General features: G+C 42.0%; 1 protein-coding gene across 10 annotated transcripts in view; it reads right to left on the bottom strand.

The window, feature by feature from the left end:
• Window positions 1–22,838, bottom strand: part of PLEKHA7 (pleckstrin homology domain containing A7) — a 240,477-nt gene that overhangs the window by 57,245 nt on the left and 160,394 nt on the right. For all 10 annotated transcript variants that reach the window (XM_074230191.1, XM_074230193.1, XM_074230195.1 and 7 more), the window contains 5 exons: window positions 15,048–15,162; window positions 13,099–13,200; window positions 12,459–12,531; window positions 8,738–8,838; window positions 1,336–1,511 (listed from right to left, as the gene is read on the bottom strand). In XM_074230191.1, coding sequence (XP_074086292.1) covers window positions 1,336–1,511; window positions 8,738–8,838; window positions 12,459–12,531; window positions 13,099–13,200; window positions 15,048–15,162 — 567 coding nt within the window. The remainder of the gene's footprint in view (window positions 1–1,335; window positions 1,512–8,737; window positions 8,839–12,458; window positions 12,532–13,098; window positions 13,201–15,047; window positions 15,163–22,838) is intronic.

The following is a 22,838-nucleotide window of genomic DNA, read 5'->3' as shown; positions in this document are numbered from 1 at the left end:
ATCCAGCCCATTCATCAAAAGAATCCCCTTTATCTATAGCAAACTCAACAGGTGATGAGGAAACTGCAGCTGAGAATCATCTGCCCAAGGTCACAGAGCTAGTGACTGCCTGAGGCAGGATGGGAATATGGTTCTTCCTGATTCTTAGTCTACCTTTCTATCTTCTATTTCTTTCTTTTTTTTTTTTTTAGGTTTTTGCAAGGCGATGGGGTTAAGTGGCTTGCCCAAGGCCACACAGCTAGGTAATTATTGAGTGTCTGAGGTTGGATTTGAACTCAGGTATTCCTGACTCCAGGGCCTCCTGACTCCAGGGCTGGTGCTCTATGCACTGCACCACCCAGCCACTCTTCTATCTCTATTTCAACTGGCCCTCTAGATGTTCTGGACCAAGGGATGAGTTAAAAACCTAAAGGCATCTTCACCTATAAGCATTAGAAGGTTTACAAAGCACATCACAAATATTTTCTCACTTTATTCTCACAATCATGCTAAGAGGTAGATGCTGTTTATTATTATTATTATTATTATTATTAATTATTATTCCCATTTTACAGTTAAGGAAACTGAGGCAAAACAGGCAGGAGATAAAAAATCCAGCTCTCCCTACCTCATATGTGAAAATCATAGGTTATAGCAGCTGTGAGTTTCTAGAGAGCAGGGACTGTTGTTTGTTTGTTTTTTATTTGTTTCTCTGGATCCCAAACTCTCAGCAGTGTCTGATGCAAAGCAGGTTCTTAATAAATGCTAATTTACCAACAATAAATGTGCTTTGTAACTGAGGAAGTACAAATTTCAAAGGTTTTTTTTATAATTACATTAAGATTTTAGGAACTTGATGCTTTAATGTCTGGGGCAGTGAGAATTGAGGGTGGAAGGAGAAGGGAAGGGAATAAGGATTTATAGAAAGGCTACTACGTGCTGGTGCTCTGCTAAGCCCTTGTACGAATATTATCTCATTTGATCTTTACACCAACCCTAGGAGGAAGGAGCTGTTATTATCCTCATTTTACAGTTCGGGAAACTGAGGCAATCAGAGGTTAAGTGACTTGTCTAGGGTTACAGAGATAATGAATCCTTGAGGTAAGATTTGAACTCAGGTCCTCCTGATTCCAGGCCTGGCACACTAGCCACTGTGCTATCCATTGTCTGCTGGGAGGATTTTTAGTTATAAAAAGGAATTAAGGGAAAGAAAGAGGAAGGCTGACCATGAATGAATGAGGGATGGGACTGAAATCCTGTTTCAGGAAAGGGGACTATTTGGGTGCCAGAGAGGCAGAGACCTATCCAGCCCCCACATAAAGTTTGACCCAAGAGGGGTCGCATCTAAGCACTGACCGCTTCAGCGTTGCCCGAGACTGCAGCTGGGCAGCCTGGTTCATGGCTCGCATCCAGCCGTTCATGTCTTCCACAGTGTCGGCGCTGAAATAGTAAGTCCTCATTCCAGGGTGATCCGCTGGAAACTCAAAGCCAGAGCTGTGGTAGATGTGGGCACGCATGCCATTGTGGACAGCCTGCAAAAAGATAGGGGAGCGAGATCTATGTTAGAGGGAGGAACAGCCAGGGGAATGCATAACCTAGGGGAAGGAAGGAAGGAAGGAAGGAAGGAAGGAAGGAAGGAAGGAAGGAAGGAAGGAAGGAAGGAGGAGAGAAAAGAAAGGAGAAAGAAAAAGAAGAAAAGGAGAAGGGGAGGAAGGGAAAGATGGAAAAAAGAGAAAGGAAGAGAAAGAGATAGGAAGGAAGGAAGAGGGGAGAAGAGAGAAAGAGAAAGAAGAAAGGAGAAAGGAAAGAGAGAGAGAGAGAGAGAGAGAGAGAGAGAGAGAGAGAGAGAGAGAGAGAGAGAGAACGAAGAAGGGGAGGGAGGGAAAGAGAGGGAAAGAAGGGAGAGAGATGGAGAAAGAAAGAAAACAATGAAAAAGAAAGAAAGAGAGAAAATGGAATGATCAAAGAGAGGGAGGAAGAGAAGCAGAAAAGGCAGAAAAAGAAAGTAAAAAAAAAGCCTGCCCATCCCCTGAGTTCAGGAGCACAGCACCCCTAACACCTCCTGTATTTCCATAGCCCTGAATTACTAGAGGCCCCTCTCAGCACATAAACCCAGTGACAGACATTTGTTTCCTTCTAAGAATCTCACAGTCTGTTATGTCTGTTTGTATTACCTCTTTCCAGACAACTCATCGAGGGTCCTGCAGATGAAGTTTATGTGAGAACCAGATTTTTCCGCCCTCTCCCCTCAGACAGCAAACCCACTTGGGACTTGCCGATTCCGGGCTCTGCTGGAGCACATTCCACTCCCTGTTTGGTTCCCATTAAACTGAGGCCCAGAAATCTGCTGCGCTGAAAGAAGGCTTGAAGCTGACATCATGGCAGATGGCTGACATTTAAAAAGGGCTTTAAGGTTTGCAAAGCACTTTATATATATTATCTCAAATAATAAAAATAACAGCTAACATTTATGTAGCGCTTACCATGCTCTAGACACTTAGTTTTCTCATTTGGTCCTCCCCAACTCTGCATGGTACAGTTTACAGTCGAGGAAACTGAGGCAGAAAGGTTAAAGAATTTGTCCAAAGTCATGGAGCTAGGCATTATCTGGGGACCCATCTGAACTGGGGTCTTCCTGACTTCCATTGCCTTACAGCTAACAATGTCTAGCTGTTCAAATTTGGAGCCATGGCCAGAAGCAAAGCACTTTGTCTACTTCCAAGGAAGGGAGTGGCAAAAATCTTTCTAGGGATGGGCTGCTAGTTCTGGACAACAGGTCAACTCAATCGATAACCCAACAGGTATTTAAGCAGCCACTTCATGATAGGTCCTGGGTTAGGCATTGGAGACAGAAAACTTCACGTTACTCTAGGTTCTCAGTTTCCTGAAGAAAGAAACAGAGACTTTAAGTGGCCAAGAAAGGGATGGGCTGAGGGCACAGCTTGCCCATTCTTCAGTTAGCCAGTCCCTGGCCAAAGGGGTCAGTGAGTCCTGAAAACAACCCCACATGAGTACACTGTGCCCCAAGAACTCTGGAGTGTAATATGCAGAACGTCTTGTGTGGGCTGTCCCTTCCAACTTGGCCCAAAGAGGGTATAGACATATAGCACCCTCAACAAGGATGGCAATGCCAGTAGATGTAAGCTCATGAATTAATGACTGGATGGCAACCCCACTGTCCCCAGAGCTGGAACAGCAGACAGACAATGAAGCTGCCTTGTTCCTCCCAGGGGACTGAAGGACAGGGGCCTGTTATTCCTTTTTTATTTATTTTTAGCATTTCTATGGCTTGTTTATTTATTTACTTTTTTGGTTTATTTATTTTATATTATTACAATGATCTTGTCATAAGAGTAAACATAACCCCCCCCCCCAAGAAGATGAGAAACCTCAAGAATAGTGAGAAAAAAAATGTACTTCAGTCTGTATTCAGATTCCAATGACTGTCTCTGGGGTGGGCCTGTTATTCTTAACAATAACAAGGAGAGTGTTGGGAGTCACAGCAATAAGACACATGGCTAAGAGATTTCTAGGAGAGAATTTCATTGACTGGCCCACAATAATAATAATAATAATCAATTCACTCTTAGAGCTTAAAGGTTTCCAAACTCTCCCCTGACAATAGCCCTGTGAACCAGAGGTCAAGTTTAATCATCCCCTCTTCTCTTTCAGAGAAGTTAAACACGACTCATCTAATATCAGATACCTAGTAAAGGGCAGAGTCTATCATAATCATGAGATGTCAGAGTTAGTGGGGACCTTGGACAGCGTCTCCAAGAAGGGCTTCTTAGCATTTTCAATGTCATTGGACTCTTTTAGTTACCTGATAAAGCCTATGAAACAATATTTGTTGCCTATGTTCATAACAAAAAGAAAGGCTCAATTTCAGTGGGAGATTAGTGAAAATGAGTTTTCCCATCTAATTTCAGAGAATCCTTGAAATCTAGCCACAAATCCTGAGAGGTCCTGGGGACCCAGGTTAAGAATCCCCTGATCTAGACCAAGGCCAACATTTTATAGATATGAGAACTTGAACTCAAGGACATTACAAATGGCATAGGTGTTCAAATGATAGAGCGCTGATTTTGGAGCCAGGAAGACCTGAGTTCAAATCTAAGCTCAGATATTTATGAGTTGGTGGAATCCTGAGCAATTTACTTAACCTCTGATTACCTCAGTTTCTTCAACTGTAAAATGAGAGTAATAACAGCATCTACCTCCCAGGCTTGTTATAGGATCAAGTGAAATAATATTTGTAAAGTATTTAGCAGAGTTCCTGGAACACAGTAGGAGTTAAATAAATATGTATTCTTTCTTTTTCTCCCTCCTTTCCTTCTTTCCTCCCTCTTTCCTTTCTTTCCTTCCTCCATTCCTCCTTTTCTACCTTCTTTCCTTTCTTCCTCCCTCCTTTCCTTCTTTTCATCCTTTCTTCCTCCCTCCTTCCTATCTTCTTTCCTTTCATCCTCTCTTTCCACTACATCATGAATACAAAGAACATTAGCAGCCGCATCAGCTCTTTTGGGACAGGAAGCACACCTCCTTATCCTATAGTCAGACACCCACACAGGGCTTGCTAGACTCCACCAAGATCTCAGACACACCCTCTCCACCTCCAGAACGTGTGTTTTGCAACAGAAATATCATAACCTGTTTCTGAAGGTTTACTATGGGATATTTTTATGGTTACTTTTATCTTCCTCTCTCTCTATGCTGGAATGGCCATTCTTCCTTTGTTCTGCCTATTAGATTTCTACCTTTCATTTAAAGCCCAGCTCAAACATCACCTCTTCCAGCAAGCCTCCCTGATTTGTCCCATCTCAGACTTCACATTGGTTCTCTCTAAATACACTTAGCATGTAATTTTACATAGAATAGTCATTTGTGTCTTATACCCAAGATTGATAGTGGGGAGCTCTAATCCCCATTGCATCAATGGTCACTGGGTGGTATCAATTTCTTGGAGGGGGAAGATTCACTTTTGCATTGTGGAGGTCTCTAGCATAACTGATAAGATACTCTTTTTAATAGAATGTCTAATATCCAGCTCCTCCTTTCCACCCTGAGCTTCTCCCTCTCCCCTTCCCCATCTTGAATTGAGGGACACTCCCTTGATGGACAAAGCTAGAAAATAGCTTTTCGGATTCTGCCTTCTGATGGAGAAATGGTTTAAGAATTCCTATCCAAAACTCCATTGGGTGGGGGGGGGGGGGAGGACTGGCTTTCTAACTAGGTCTCCCAAGCATGCCTGCATAATCAGCAAGCTTAAATATTAATAAACATGGATGCTAACCTAATTCTGTTTTGTTCTTCCTTGAGACCAAACTCTGGAGTTTAATACATGTTTAATTTAATACTTTTTTTTAAGCCAAACTCACAGAGGTCAACAGTAACAAGATTCATAAGGATAAGGGACCATTTCTTTATTTTACATTTTATATATCTCCTCCCTAATATCCAGCACAGTATTCCAATTAAGTACAAAGGTTCTTAATAAAATGTTAGCTGATGATTAATTCAGAAAGATAGGACTGCTGTCATCAGACTGCAGAGAACAAAGCTCTAAAGTCAAAAGTGCCAAGATATCCTTTCAATACCTAAAAAACTAAGGGTTCAGTGAATACTCTTGGTTGAGTTTTTCTAAGAAAAGCTAACAGAGGGAAGGAGTGAGGGACAGTGGAAAAGGGCAGGAAGACAATACAATGAGACTTTCCTAGAATATATTTTTCACACCTTTTGATGAAGTGTTAGCATATGGTATATAGAATCTTGGGGAATTACTTTGGAATGCTCAGGGTGTTATAAAAAAGGTGGTTGAACTTAATTGAATTGCTGAAATCTGTCCATAGATATTTGCTCTCTGAGGGAATCAGGAGGAAGGTTTTCTGGCTCATAAGAGGCCTGCATTTCTTGAAGAGAACTGTCCCAAACCAATATGATTCAAATCAAAAAACAATTTATTAAGAGCCAATTGTGCGCCCACCTAGTGCTAGATGTTAAAGATACAAAGAGAAGACCATGCCCTGCCCTCAGAGTTTATGTAGTTGCCTTTATACCAGACCAAGGAGGAAAGCTCCCTGAGGAAAGGCAAGGTGTTTCCTCTTTCACTTCCTTCCTAGAGGGGGAAGACTGGGGGCAGGGGGAGAGGAGGAAGGGTTTTACAATAACCGAGGAGACAAATTATAGGAAACCAAAAAGATAGAACTGAGTTTTAAGCAACCCAATAGAGAGAGAGAGGTTCTAAAGCACCAATTCCTCAGGTTCAAAATCCTGGCTCTGCTACTCATTTCTGCAAATAGCAGGAATTTGGCTGTCATTTCTAGAAGTTGGATTACTCCTTTATAAATGGAAAGGGTGGTATTAGGTGATGTCTAAAGTTTCTTTTAATTTTAAAGCCTAACTGTGTTCCATCTGTAAAACAAAAGGTCTAGATTAGATGGCCTCAGAGGTCCCTATCACTGTAAATCAATGATCCTATGTTGGGGAGAAGAGGCCCAGGTGTCCACTTCCATACTTTCAAGGTAATACTGGGCAGGAGAGAATATTAACAATTGGGGTAGTCAGGGAAAGCTTCCCAGAAGAGGTGGAAGATTAGGAAGCTGAGAATGAGGAAGGATTTATTTCAAGTCTGGGAGGCAACTTGTAGGAGTATATGCAGGTAGGAGGTAGAAAGGAATGTAGAGAGTATGAAAGAAAATCATGTAAAATAAGACTGGAAATGTAAGTGGGTGCCAGACTGTGAGAGCCCTAAATGCCAAGCTGAGGAGGCTGTATTTTTATCTTAGAGGCAGCAGAGATTTTCGAGCAGAGGAGTAAAATGATCAGACCTGTGTATTTATGCATATACAGGTGATAGATAGTGGTGGGGGGATAGACAGGTGGGGATGAGACCACAGGGAAGACACTTGGGGGTCTGTTGACAAGAGGTGATGAGGGACAGCACTAGAGGAAAATGGATACCTGAGGGGACAGGAAGACAGAAACAAGACTCAGCAGTCACTTGCATATGTGGGAGGAGGGAGAAAATCCAAGATATCAATGAAGATGCAAACCTGGAAGTGGGAGAATGGCAGCACTCTCAACAGAAAGCTGGGGAAGAGTTAATTTTAGGGGAAAAGTTGATGAATTCAGAGTGTGGGATCCCAATAAACCAGTGAAGTAGAAATGACCAATAGACAGCTGATGATGTGGACTGGAATGGAGAGAAAAAAATATAAAGATTTTTGCAATCATCTGTTAAGAGATGGTCTTTAAATATGGGTGAGCTGCTGAGATGACTGAGGAAGAAGGTATATAGAGAAAAAAGGTCCCAAGGCAGAACTTCCAAGGATACCCCCATGCTTAGGGGACAGGAGATAAATGGTGAACCAGTAAAAGAAATGGAAAAGGACTATAGAAGAAAAATCAGGGGGAGTGGGAGAAGGAGAGAGAAAAAGGAGAGGGGGAGAAAAAGGAGAGGGGGAAGACTGGGGGCAGGGGGAGAGGAGGAAGGGTTTTACAATAACCGAGGAGACAAATTATAGGAAACCAAAAAGATAGAACTGAGTTTTAAGCAACCCAATAGAGAGAGAGAGGTTCTAAAGCACCAATTCCTCAGGTTCAAAATCCTGGCTCTGCTACTCATTTCTGCAAATAGCAGGAATTTGGCTGTCATTTCTAGAAGTTGGATTACTCCTTTATAAATGGAAAGGGTGGTATTAGGTGATGTCTAAAGTTTCTTTTAATTTTAAAGCCTAACTGTGTTCCAATCAGTACCACTCTTTTCAAATAGAATATAGGAAAATGGAACATGGTCCAAACATATATTCATGGGTTGGGAAAGATTGCAGATGAGAGTAGGGGAAATCTCTCCTTCCAGATGATAGGGACAGACCACTCATTCTGGTGTATGTGTGAATGGGAGGCAAAGGAGGACCACAAAAAATGGTTACTCTGTAATTTGAGATGGGGCAGTAACCCCAACAAACAATGAAGAATGAAAGAGACCCTAAGCCAGGTCCTCAGCTCTAGGACCCCAAGTAAGGAATACTTCCAGGTCTATCCCACAGAAAAAAAGAAACTGGAAAGAAAAGCAGTCTGGTTTTGTGATAAGAACAAATTAGTTTCATTCCAATCCTAAAATCAATGTAAATTGTAATGTAATTAAAAGTCTTTTGTGGACAAAGGAAATAACTAACACCCATAGGACTCCAAGTAAAAGATGACAGGAAACTGAATTTTGTTCAATGGCCATACTTTCCACATCCATCCATTATTCATATGTACCATAAAATTAGGTGATGAGACAGGATCTGTACCCCAAACCCCACCTTCTGTGACACATTTATCTGGATAGCTATTGGAGGGGGAGGTTCCAAATAGAGATATTCTAAAGAGATAGTCCCCAAGGAGATCTCCTTGAGAAGCAATTACAACTGTCTATAAATGGTCCCAGAGTCCCCAGCTCTGAATCCCTAGGGCTAGCATGATCAGAAGCCATGAAACTCTTCTTCTCCAGCGTCAGTGATTGTGACAAATGAATAGGAGCCTGGGATCTACCAAGCTTAGATCCAAGTTTTATGGGGAGCCCCTGGCTTATAAGCAGCAGGACAGAGATCCTAGAAAACCTAGGGTCTAAGTTCTTCCAAAATGGAAGCTTCAAAGGCATTTTACTTCACACACTATCGTGAGACCCAGAATTACTTGATTGAATTAACTTTCAAAACTATTTTAGTTAACATTCAAAAATATAATCCAAAGAAACAAATCTCTCCATTTATACCTTAAAAGAATACTTGCGGTTTATTCGGTCTTCGGGCCCAACAGGAGAGATCACATACCCGGGCAGTGGGATGCTCCCTAGGACAGCCTCTTCTCGACTGTCTTTGAACAGAAGAAGAAAAAAAATATCAGGATGATCCATGGATTTTCACCAAAAGGAGGAGAAAAGCACAAAGTCAAAAAATATACATTAGGAATATATTTTATATAAAATCTTGTCCTAGATATTAGAATATAAATATGAAAAACAACATACTCTCTGACCTCAGGGATTGGAACCTGAGAATCTCAAAGCTCCAAGAGACCTCAAAGGGGATCTAATCCTAATCATAAAATAGAGGGAGTCTCCTTTTGAGCATTTCCAGCCAATGGTAATCAAGCCTTGCCTTGTCCTGAAAACATGCACTGTGCTTGTGTGGAGATATGCAAGGTAGCTAGGATGGGGTAGGGGACAGAGAAAGAGCCAGACATGGTGCTCTAGAAAAATCAAGGCAGCTGGGATTATCTTCAGCTGGGGGGGGGGGGGGGGGAGGAAAGGAAAAGGGGGATAAAGAAGAAAGGGGAAGGCACATAGAGGTAAGGTGGAGGTGGCACTTGGGCTGATCCCCAAATAGAGGAACAAGTTTCAACAGGTGGAGATAAGAAGACACAAAAGATGAACGTTCTGTTTCAGAGAATAGAGCCAAACAACAGATTACAAAATGAACTGATTAACAATAACAATAAATAGCTGATACTAGAGAGAATGCCATCATGAATAGGGAGCTGACGTCAAGAGCAAGTGAATTTGGGTTCAAATCCTCCTTCTGATATCTACTGTTTGTGTGATCCTGGACAAGTCACTTAAGTTTGGAGTTTACTGGGAAATTCTGTAAGACTACAAGTTGGCATTTCAAAATCCCTTTTTACTTCTAGAATCTTCTTTTATCTTAGTTCCTTCCCTGTCCACTCGAATTCAGAGACATCAACCTCCTTGCTATTGTTCATAGAAGACAATCTATCTCTGGTGATCCTCAATGTCTAGCACTCTCTCTCTTCTCATTTTTGCTTCCTGGCTTCCCTGTATTCCAATAAATCTCAGCTGAAGTCCTACTTTCTGCATGAAGTCTTTCTCATTCTCCCTTAATATCAGGACCTTCCCTCTGGTGAATATCTCCAAATTATCTCCAGATTGCATCTGGTCTGTACATGATTGCTTGCATGTCATCCAATATCCATCTTCCCCTTTTTGTACTTTGGATCTCCTTGGGAGCAGGCACAGTCATATCTGGTTTTTTGAATCTCCAGGACTTCAAACAGTGCCTGGTCAATAGTAGGTGCTTAATAAATGCTTATCAATTGACATTGCAGAAAAGTTGATTAGCACAGGGGAGGCAATATGGTGCAATGGGAGAGCATAGAGTTGGGCATTTCAGGGACTCTACTTCTGATGCTCTCTACCTGAGTGAGCTTGGGCAAATAATTTCGCTTCTCTGAGCTTTGGTTTCTACTTCTGTAAAATGAGATGGTTGAACTAAGTAACCTTTAAGGTCCCTTTTAGTTCTAAATTCTACAACCTCATGGTACACATATTCCCCTCATGGACCTGGTCTGCAAAGTTGCTGGCACCACACTTACTCCAATCAGTCAGCACCTCCACCATCTGTGGAAAGTTACTTCAATTCTCTAGACTTTAGTTCCTCATCGATAAAATGAGGGATTAAGATTTAATGGTCTTGGGGGAAAGCTAGGTAACGCAGTGGTAGAGCACCAGCCCTGGAGTCAAGAGGACCAGAGTTCAAATCTGATCTCAGACACTTAATAATTACCTAGCTGGATGATCTTGGGCAAGTCACCTAACCCCACTGCCTTGCAAAAACAAAACCAAAAAGACTTAATGACCTCTATAGCCCAGTCCAGTTCTATATTTAAGATCCAAAACCTTGGTAGAAGGATTTCCTCACTTCCCTACACCAATGAAATAATTTTTAAATTGTTTTCAGTCATGTCCAACTCTTCATGACCCTTATGGAGTTTTCTTGGGAAAAGATACCAGAGTGGTTTGTCATTTCCTTCTCCAAACTGAGGCAAACAAAGTGACTTGCCCAGGGTCACATAGCTAGTAAGTGACTCCAGGTCTGGCACTCTCTCCATTGAGCCACTTAACAGCCCCAGTCAAATCACAGGTCTAGTTAAAACAACAACAACAAAAAGCCTGACAGGTCTTCAAAGCATTTCACATTTCCTTTCATTTGATGCTGATAACAACTTTGTGAGAAAGCTGCACCAGCTATTATTTTTTCCATTTTACAGATTGGTAAACCAAGGCACGGAGCTATGAATGACTTTGCCATAATCACACAGCAAGTCCTTATTAGGGTCAGTATTTGACTTCAAAAGCCATATTCTTTCCGGCATATCAATCTTGCCTCTGAACAGTAACATTTAATAAGTGGCAACACCAGGCAGGTCTCTGGCAATAGGCATGAGGGGAGACATTAGGTAAAGCTATTAGATAAGGCAGGTCCTTACCCTCATGGAGTTCCCATTCTACTAGAGAGATGAGATGCTTCAGATAAGACTATAACACATAAGGTAACTGGAGGGGTACAGAATTAAGTATTAAGTGAGGTTGGAGGGGGAAAGGCCAATACAGATCAGGGAAGCCTCATGAATGGACAGTCTAGTAGCTGACTATTAGACAAGAAGTTAGTTGAATTAAGCTTTAAACGATGAATGGGATCAAAGGGGCCTACATTTGAAGGTGGATAGGACCCTTCATCTAGGAATGCCCAGGAGAAGAGATAGAAACATATTTCTCCTAGATGATAAGCTCCATAAGGGCAGATGCTGTCTTAGTTCTCTGCCTAACACAGTGCTCTACAGCCATGTGCTCAGTATATAATTAAGGGCACTGAATTCTTTGATTCATCTCCTCTTTCCAATTTGCCTGAAAAGTTCCCACACCACTTCTGTGTCCACAAAGGGAAGGGATTGGGGAAGTCGATGGGATGTGTTAACAACCTATACATGAATTCAATTCAAAATAATTCAGGTGCTTTCCATAGAAGGGATTGCCTCTCTTTCCGCTCTTTGCTCCCTCTAAGATCTAGTCAAGCTAGACTTCTCCCATTTTCAGCTTGCCATCTCCCATATACCTATGCTTTTGTTCACCCCATCCTCCCTGCCTCGGATAGGCTCCTCCTTTCCCCTCCTCAACTAGTTGGTTAAAGTTCTTCCCTTCAGTCAAAAAACCATCCCAGAAGCTGCTTCCTCCAGAAAGTCTTCCTTGACTCTCTGGCCCACCCAGGAAGGGTCAACTCTTCTGCCTCTCATTTCATGGTGGTTTAAATTTGCACTCTCTCTCCTATAAAAATCATTTACGAGCCTGTCCTTGCCAAGCTGGTTTATAAATTCCTTGACAGCAGGACCTGGGTCATCTCTTTCTTATGAAGTAGGTGCTTCATAACAATTTGTGCTGAACTAAATGGTTAGGGCTCCAAGAGTCAGGAACGGAGAGCGAACCCTTCCAGGGGATGTGGTTTCAGAGACCTGCAGTCAGCTAAATGTAGGAACAAGATAAGAACAGAAACTAAGATCCCCCAGAACAATCTAATTTTATCAGACTTGGAGACGTTTAGGTGAGTCAGCAGTACTGGGCACCTTGATGACACTGGAATACCGACTAAAAAGATGGGGCTTCACACCCATTTCTTTCTCTGCCAGTGAGAATGTCTGCTCACCTTTATAGTAGAACAAACAGAAATCGGAAAGCACAAACCATCTTCTCTTCCATAATCGCATGCCAGAGCTGTCCTACAAAGTAGAACAAGCCAATTCAGAGGGACCCTTGCGTACAGCCCGCCCCACCCTACCACTGTTGTACTATTTGAATTGAGTAGGTAAATGAAGCCTCACTGTAGTCTTTGTAATAAATATAATACTAACACATTTCTATGGGACTTGAGTTTATAAAGTGTCCTCTCAATCCCTGGCAGGATTGGGGAATGATTAATATATCATACCCATCTGATAGATGAAGAAACTGAGGTTCAGATGGGTTGACCAGCTCCTCCAAGGGAATGTTGCTTAATGCTCTAGATAAATGCAAGATTATGCAGAGATATGTTCCTGACCAAAGCCAACAGGGTTTTCCTGTAGTGGGTGGGGGTTTGTGTGAATCTATCACTTGGTGGCCCCTTTCATCACTGATAGCATATGTCTCTCTGAAGAAAGCTATGAGGGTCCTCAGGAAATGTTTTAAAATAATATGTCTGTTACATGGCCATCTCACAACAGAAACAATTTCTGAAATTTTTTTTACTTTTTCTGGGGAAAGATTTCTCATCCCTGGCACCCCTTCTCATTGTCTGAAGTCCTTACCTGCTTGTGTAACCAGCCTCTCACCACCACAGGGACATTGGGGTTCCTTCTGATAGCCTGGTCCCTTTTTCCAAAGCTATGAATTTTGTTAGACTTGATTACCTGAGGGAGAAAAAAAATTCTCAAAATTTTAACTACAACATTATGATGGATTTAGGTTTGATTCAAGAAAGAATGTCCCAAAAGCTGTAGTCCTCCTCACTCTTTTTTTTTTTAACAACAGTGGTATCAGGGACCACCTTTTGAACCAAAAGCATAGAAGACAGGACAGTGACTTCCAAGTGCTAGAAATGTATGGTCATAGTATGAATGTAAACCAAAGAATGCTATTTTCACTCAAATTTTTTTTTTGCTTTTTCTTGTTTGTGACCTTCCCTTTTGTTCTGATTCTTCTTTGATAACATGACTAATAAGAAGATATTGATTAGACACATACAACCTATATCAGATTGGTTGGGGAGGGTTGAAGGAGAAAAATTTAGAACTCAAAATCTTATAAAAAACGAATATTGAAAAAAGAAAAGAAAATCCAAAATTAAAAAAAAAAGGGATTGGACTTGATGTCTTAAGGGATCCCCAGTGCTTAACATAATGTTTTGTATATAGTTGTCAACAAATGCTTGGAACCTGAATGATGATGCTCTACCTTATATCAGAGTTCAGTGTGCCCATATTTTATCTTGTATACTTTTGTATAATAAGTTCTATTAAGGGTAAGAGTCATTAAAAAAAAAAGACAGAAAGGGGCAGCTAGGTGGCGTAGTGGATAAAGCACTGGCCTTGGAGTCAGGAGTACCTGGGTTCAAATCCAGTCTCAGACACTTAATAATTACCTAGCTGTGTGGGCTTGGGCAAGCCACTTAACCCATTTGCCTTGCAAAAAAAGGAAAAAAAACCTAAAAAAAAAAGACAGAAAAATCCATAGCTGCCACATGCAATGAATGTAAGAGGGAATGGTTATGAAAAAGAGAAGTGGACCAGAGAGAGGTTCCAAAACCCAGGAAGATGACCCCAAACAGACATGAGACTTCAGGGAATTTCACAGGATTTATGGATAGAAATTAGAGCTCATCCATTCTAACCCTCTCATTATACAGCATGGGAAACTGAAGCCTACAGAAGTTAAGGAACTTGCCTAGGCCACATTGATAGCAATAAGCCAAGTCAGTCTTTAGACTTTAGACTCCAGAAGGACAGCTAGGTAGCACAGTAGACAGGGAACTTACACAGCGATTGAATAAGCAGACCTTGCAACAAATCCTATGTGTCCTTGGGCAAACTGCTTCCCTTCTCTGGGCCTATAAGTTCTATAGAGTTGACTTCCTGAGGTCCCTTCCAGTTCTGAACTCCTATAAGTCTGTGGGATTTAACTTCTGAGTGTCTCCAGATCCAATGTACAGGATAGCGTCCATAAATACAGGGGCTGAAGGTGTTACCTACAGTTTTGGGGTTGTGCTGAATCCAAGCTCTTAGGGACAAAGGGGGAAGTACAGATACCCTCAGTCTTGCTAGAGTGAACTAGAAACCCAAGATATGAATTCCAGGCTGAGACCTGAACTGGGGAGTTTTAAGCTACAATGCGCTAAAGCTGATTAGGAGTCTGTATTGAGTCTGGCAGGACCACATGGTTGCCTAAGAAGGATCAAACCAGCCCAGGTGGGAAATAGAGAAGGCTCAAGCTTCAGAATCAGATAGCAGTGGGGTTGAACCTATAAATGGTCACTGTACTTCTAACCTGGAAAGACAAGGAGACTTAGTCTCAATAAATGAACAAATAAATAAATGCAATCAATCAACAAAACTAAATAAGAAAATGAAATAGGATGATAGGTGAGAGAGTTCTCTGAAGAGTATGATGCAAATAGGAGGGATCTTTCCAAAGTTTTCACGTGAAGTCTGACTTTCATCAGGACAGACCATGGTCAAGGGACCAAAAAGAAAAGAATTACCCTTGATCCCGATTTCATATCCAAAGTGGATGTAGTTCCAACTGTGGATGTCTCACTGACCATGCTGGAGGGTCTCTGGTTCATAAACTCTTGCTTTGACATATGCGGATTCGGCCTAAAGACAGAAGGGAGAAGGAACACCATTAAACATGAGAAATCCGGAGGCCGAGGGCTTCTGTATGAGAAAAGGTCAGGTCCACAGCAGGCATGGTATAGGTTCCATTATACCAGCATTGGACTGGGCGTCAGAAGAATACTACATTTGTCATTGCCTACTTTCATGACTTTCATGACCTTTAAACTCCAAGTTCTCAGTTTTCTCATCTTAAAAAAGAGGGGGTTGGACTAGATGACCACTAAGGTCTTTTCAAGTTCTAGAACAACGACCTATGGTCCCTGTGAACTGACCATGGCCAACTTTCTTCCATCAGCTTCTAAAGCCTAACACTCTATCTGTCCACCAGTACTGAGCTGATAGCGAATACACGCGGGCTCTTCAAACTCTAGGTCTGGAGTGGTCAAGAACTTCAGAGACCACGTACTCTAAAATTTTCATTTTACATACAAGGAAGCTGAGGCTCAAAGAACCTTGCCCAAGGTCTCACAGATTCTAACAGCAAAGAGGCAAGATGGGACCCTCTTATACTGAACAGCAAGGACATGGAGGGGCAGAGTCACTCCATCCTAATGTCTCCACCCCAGTCAGACATCCAAGGGATCCAAGCCTCTCTTCTCCTCCCCTTTACATGCACATCCCACACTTCCAGTTATCCACTCTAGTCAGTTCTTGGCACCCAGGAATCTACTCCTTACACACACACACACACACACACACACACACACACACACACACACACACACCTCCATCTGCCCAGGATTCCAGAAAAAACAAAACTGTTTATAATTAGTAACTAGAGATGATTCCTTGCTCCCTGCCCCCCCCCCCATATACACATAGATACAGAAATGCTTACATAAACGCCTACGGGGCCCACATCCCAAAATAGATCACATAACAAAGAATTCTATTCTGAGAACACTTGGTTCTCCCCAAAAATAGAGCCTGCAAAGATGCTTAACCCTTTGTATGACACCTGGGAAAGAAGGTAGGGACACTAGCCCAAAGAAATCTCTGGACCAGGAGAAAAAAAAATGATTCTGCTACTTTCTATTATAGGGCTTCACTCAAGAAAGCCCACCCAGCCCCTTATGTCCCCTTCTGAAATCATCACAAGAGCTGGCATTGAAGTCCTCCATCACCTGCCTCTGAAGTTCCCCGACCCTGGTCCCTATTGTGGCAGTTGAAATTACGGACGGCAAAATGCCTCTACAGAAACTTCAGTATATGTTCACTAAAAAGCAAAGAAGTTAGTTCAGATTTCCTCCCCAACTCACCAGTCCTCCTGTGTTCCAGAGAGAAATCCTCCCTCTAAGCGGCAGAGCTCAAGCTCCGATAGATCCTGGATTCTTGTTTACCGCTTGCCCAGCGAGCAGGCAAGGGATGCTCTGAGCCAAACTGAGGCTCTCCACCTTGGGGCAGGTGGAAACTTGATCTTGGAGTCAGAGGGGGAGGCCGCCACACCCCTCCATGGCCTTGGAGGTTCACAGTGAAGAGAGGTGCTTTGGCTCAGCCATAACCTGGGAAGACTGTCCAAGAGGAACCCAAGAGAAGAGTCCCAAGCTCCAGCCCAGGGTTCTCAAAACAATCGCTGGGATTAGAACAAGAGCTCCTGAGCCCCTAAGGACAGAGCTGGGACATTCCCCAGCTCTTCAAAGAAGCAGTTTGTTCACCCTATTCACCGAACAATGGCACGAGTAGGTAGGAGACTTCTGGAATGGCCAGGGGGCCAGTTACTGCTGGTATTGGGTGGTAGGAGGCTTGCTTTCCACTAGGAGGGGGGAAAAAAAACTCAAACCAAAAAAGAAACCCACAAAAAAAACGTCATTGCCTTCTTATCAGCTGGAGCACAAGCTTCCCAGATTCCCCACCCATTTTCTCCTTCCTAGCCAGTCTTTTGGTTACTTCTCTCCACTAAGAAAATGTCACTGAGCCCAAACCATTCAATTTGGAGACAGGCGGTGTTGAGTGGAGAAGCTGGCACAAAATCAGGAGGTGGGAGGGTGCTGAGTCTGTCCCCTTGCCTCTAGGCAGGGCTGCTTCAATAATACCTTATGTGGGTTTCCTCAATGGTCCCCTCCATCCCATAAGAGCCCCAAAGTGGGGAGAGATGACATATATTTGTTCTACAGTCTTTCAGTTACTTTACTAACCTTGGTCTTTCTAGTGTCGGCAGAAACCCATTCCCTCTCCCATCACTAGACTCTAGGAAAACTAGTTAGTGTGATCTGTGAAAAACTGAAAATCTTTCTTCAACTGGTTGGGGGTGAGGAGGTGGGTGATGGTCCTCTGGAATGGCTTCTCCGCTCCCCACCTTCATCTCTCCCTTCTCAGTCAGTGGGATGCCTGGGGCTCTCATCTCTCCCACACTAAGTTAGGAAAGGAAGATGGAAGGATGAATGAATGAATGCTATGGTTTGGCCATAAATCCAAATAAAGAAAACAAGTCCAGGGTATGGAAGTTTCAAGAAAATGTAATAATAAAATATTTTATATTTCTGCAGTAGGAAGTGAAACAAAGAGGGAGTGGCGGTAGATATCATTGAGTCTTATTAAGCCAGTCTGTGCTGTAATCCAAGCTAGGGAAAGAGAGGTGATCACTGGCCCATAAACTCCAATAACTAAGTGGCTTAGCAAGAACCAGTAGAATATAGGGGAAGTTGTGGTGGCATCCCACTGGGTTCATATCCCACTTTGGTCATTTACTAGCTCTGTAACTTCAGACAAGTCAAGACCTCACTGTACCTCAATGTCTCCATTGGTCAAATAAAAATGTTGGAATAGATCCATCCAGCTCTAGATTCAGGATACTATTAAACAATGTCTGTCATCCAAAAGTTGAGAAATCTTATGGGTAAAAATCACTTAATCTCTTCTTTTCTCATTTTTTTTTTAGGTTTTTGCAAGGCAAATGGGGTTAAGTGGCTTGCCCAAGGCCACACAGCTAGGTAATTATTAAGTGTCTGAGACGGAATTTGAACCCAGGTACTCCTGACTCCAGGGCCAGTGCTTTATCCACTACGCCACCTAGCCACCCCTCCTTTTCTCATTTTTAAAACAAAGTGGCTGGAATAGATGGGATTTCAATCTATGACTCTATGACATCAGCTCTGCCCCCAATGGTATCCAAATTCACCAGAGTCAGAGAATCGGGTTTATTTGAAGTGAAATGATTTTCTGCTCTAGTTGACTCTACTTCCTCCTATCTAACACTTACTCTTCTTGCATTTTCTGGAAATTTCCATACCCTGGGTTTGTTTTCTTTATTTGGATATAAATCCCTAGCATTCATTCATTCATTCATCCTTCCATCTCTATGGCATATACCTGAGTGAAAACTTGCCCTTTCCTATTCTAGTGTGGAAGAGATGAGAGCCCTAGCCATCCCCTTGACGGAGTAGGGAGAGATGAGGGTGGAGAGTGGACCATATTCCAGAGGACCATCACTCATTCTCCCCATCCTCTTCCTGACAATCACTGCCCTGAAGCCCCCTCCCTCTGCCCATGAGATCCAGCTGAGCCTTAACTCCCACTCCTTGTTCTCCAGGGTCCCATCCCAAAGAGTCTCAATTTAAGCCCGAGACTTAAAACTTTCATGCAAAAACCCTGAGTCTCATGTGAAAATTCTCTCTAATATCTTCTAAAAGTGATGAAATAAAATGCACTACTAGGGATCCTAAGCAAACTCTTTAGCACACATAGGTCTAAAAGGTCTGAGAGGAGACTTATCCCAAGGCAATCAACTCCATCAGAATGAGAGTTGCCCAAGGGGAAAGACCATGATCCACCTGTCTCTTGGTCCAGGGGATTCCCCACAGCTTCTCATTACTTTAAACCATCATGAGACCGGTTAGCTTTACCATGCTGTCAAAAGTTTGTCACCATAAAATTACCATACTGATGATTAGACCATCAGAGATGGATTAGTTTGTTGCCTGATGATTTCATACCATCAAAGAGCCTAGGCAATATGGGAAAGACCTAACTCCAAGAGGTCAAAGTCTCCCACTAATCACCAACTGTTCTGATCTTACTATGTCAGATCATGAGCTCCCATGGGATAGTGAATCTGTGAAAGTCATGGCATCCTTCTCCTGATGTCATGGTCTTCTTCTACACCAAAGGACAACTACTACCACTAGCAAACAGCAGGGCAAGAATTTAAGTCTACATGGGGTCTTAGAGATCATTTAGTTCCAATTCCTTAATTTTGCAGATGATAAAACCGAGGCTCAAAAAGTTAAGCAATTTGTCCCAAGTACCTTGAGGCAGAATTTAAAATAAGATTTTCCTAAGGCCAGTATCTCATTCTCTACATCATCTGACCTCACATTGAAATGAGTATGGCCTCCCAAAGTGACTTCTTTGAAGGGACTAGCACCCCACTGGATATCTATTCTAACAGGTTTGGTGGCCCAGGAAATAAAATGCTGAGTGTGGAGTCATGAGGCCCTGAATTCAAATCCAACTTCAGACATTTACTAGCTGTGTGAGGCAAATCACTTAACCCTGTTTACCTCAGTTTCCTCACCTGTAAAATGGGGATAAAAATAATACATAGTCAATGAAATTTTATTATGTGCTAGATACTGGGATAAGTGCTACAGATACAAAGAAAGATAAATGGTAAACCCTTGGTCTCATAGAGCTCACAGTCTATCTCCTAGGGTTGTTGTGAGAACAAGATGAGATATTTGTAAAGTGCTTTGTACACCTGAAAGTCTATATAAATACTAGTTATTATTAACAATGAATTTGCTTTGCTGTCACATCTCGTAGGCTCACTCATTCAAATCAATTCACCTTCAGCTGTTTTGGAATGGAAACCGTTCACCTCCCTGGTTTTAACAGAGAAACTTCCCAGTCCCAAAAGAGAGAAATCTCTTGAGCTGAGATTAACATCTGTGGAAAAACTTCACAGTTTATAAGCATCTGTAGACAGCCCACAACACATGAGTCAATGAGTTCCCCAAGAGGGAAGAAAAGACAAGACAGCAGGAAGGGCCATCGGGAGTGCATCTCAATGTCGCTAAATCAAGTCCATTCACTTAAAAGCCCATTTGATGGGTTTCCCTGCTATGAGATTCCTGAAACACAGTGGGATGATACAAACAAAGACTTCTCTTTCCTTGTCTTGGGTAATAGGAATGTTGATTATTTGTTTGGTGGGTCGTGGGATGAGGATAAAGAGTGAGCCAGAAAGTTAACTCAACCATCTTCCCACTAAAAAGAGGGGAGGGGAGAAGGTTATTAGAATGTATTTGTCTACAGAAACCAGCAAGGAAAGGGATTCGAAGCCTCCAAACCTAGGTTCTGGTCCTGGCTTTGCCAGTGATCTCACATTTGACCAGATACAGGTGACTTGGTCCTATATTTTCCCATCTATAAAGAAGGGTGACCTTTCTGAATTTTTACTTCTCAGTAAGTAACTAATAGGAAGAGTAGATGAGAGACTTCAGGAAGAAGAAAGAGTAGAGTCATAGACCTTCAACAGGGGTGATCTAGAGTCAGCTCAAATTGGAGAGGGAGAAGAAGAGAGACAGAGACAGAGAGACAGAGACAGAGAGAGACTGTTAAATTGTGAGGGTGAGTACGCTTTAGAAGTCAGCAAAAGCTATAAATTGAGGCTTGATTGTTGTGTTGTCTGGACTCAGGAAAGTGATAGAAAAAATATTAATAATGCAGATTACTTTCCCTCAGAGAATCAGGAATTCAACCATTTCCCAGCATATCACTGCCTTCAAGGTCATCCTTGTACAGATGAGGAAACTGAGTTTCAGAGAAATGACATGACCTATCCAAGGTCACTCATGTCAAAAGGGACAGTAAAATTTAATCAATAATTAATAAAACTAATCTAAATCACAGGATATTTGGTTAATTGTTTTTCACCCAGAAGTGATGATAAAATAAGATAAATTACATAATATGCTTTGTAAATACTTATTTTTAAATACTTTTGAAATTTTTAAAATACTTTAAAAATAATTTTTAAAAATAATTTTGACTCATGGTATTGCCCCCAACTACATAAAAAGGTCTCAAGCAGCAAATCCCAATTCCATCTCCACACCCCAGCTCATGAAGACCCTCCAGATCTGGAAAATACATCTCCTCCATCTGGTCAAGTTCCTTTTCCTTCAAAATGTTTTCTGGGCCTGCCCTCCTGCCCTTCTCTTCAATTTTTTCAAATGCTTCACTTCCATCTCTCCTTTGCAATGAACATGTCATAGCAATTTATCCCCATGTCTGTATACATCAGAATCACAGATTTAGAACTGAAAGGGCCCCTTCATTTTGCAGAAGAAACAGAGGTGACTTTTTTTTTCTTGTTCAAACACTTATAAGCAGCAGAGAATGGAAAAGGGGCTAGCTGGATTTAGAGTCCAAAGACCTAGGTTTGAATTTGTTCTACTATTTAACTATCTCTTGGACCTAGCATAAGTTACTTAACTTTTCTTGGTCTCAATTTGCTCATCTGTAAAAATAAGAGAGTTGAATCAGGGAATTTCTAAGATCATTTCTAGATATATTGTAGGAGGGCAATGTGCTCAGCACAGGAAAAGAAAGGTTGATAACATAGAAGTGAAAAATAAAACAGCCTGTGTCCAAGAGGACTGTCAGTCTCCTGGGGGAGAGGAGGCAGGACGTGTGTGGGAGTCTACATCTCTGAAGTTCCAGGAGAGAAAGGTTTGAGACCTTGAGCACCTAACACTGTACACTGAACTAAAATGAATCTCTATCTAGTATAGGGGTTCTTATCTGGGCATCCTTTTTTTAGAAGATTGGATCTCCCTCTCTCACACAGGCTGGAGCACACTACTATTGGGCACAGGATCATGAGCCAGTTCACTATTCCATTAGGCAGCTTCCAAGGGCTTGCCATATTGGTGCTAAACTTGGAGCAGACATTCCAATCCCACTATAGTTCAGAACTCCTAAACTCAAACTATCCACCAGTTTCAGCCTCCCCTGGAGTTGAATGGATAGGTGTGAACTACCACACAGGGTCAACTTGAATTTTTTCCCCTTTAATATTTTGATAAATCTTTTAATATCATTAATTTATTTTGTGATTCTATACATTGTAAATATATTGTAAATATTATATAAAATATTATATTTTTTATTTGAAGCATTTTAAAAATGAGAAGGGTTTACCAGACTGCCAGAAGGAGGATGGGACCTAAAAAAGTCTAGCATCATCCCTGGGGGAATCTACCTCTTGGAGGCCACACCCAGCAAACACAGATTAGTGATGCTACTTGAGTTTTCATCCTCTGAAAGCAGGAGGCTAGATACTCACACACATACAAACACATGCACACACATGTATATGCAGGCTTGCTATTAGATAACACTACCAACCAAACTGTACTTGGAGACTCCAGAATTTCAATTAAACTCATGGTTTGTTTAATTTCCATGGTATCCTCTCTTCAGAGAATTCAAGCTGTCTTGCAATTAACTTCAAAAAAAAAGAGTCAATATTTTCTATAAACAGTTCCATAAAGCCTTTCCATGAGGCTTGTTAGGCTGATAAGCAGCTCCTGGCTGGGGGGCTCAATGATGTCCCACCATGGGGTCCCTAGCACAGAACCATCCCATTCTGGCCTGGGAAGTCAAGAGAAGGGGAGGGGGAGGAAACCAAGGAAGCATGAGGACCACTTAAG

This window comes from Macrotis lagotis, chromosome 3 (genome assembly GCF_037893015.1).
Source record: "Macrotis lagotis isolate mMagLag1 chromosome 3, bilby.v1.9.chrom.fasta, whole genome shotgun sequence".
In the NCBI taxonomy this organism is placed as follows: Eukaryota; Metazoa; Chordata; class Mammalia; order Peramelemorphia; family Peramelidae; genus Macrotis; species Macrotis lagotis.
This window is presented reverse-complemented; position numbering and strand designations above follow the sequence as displayed.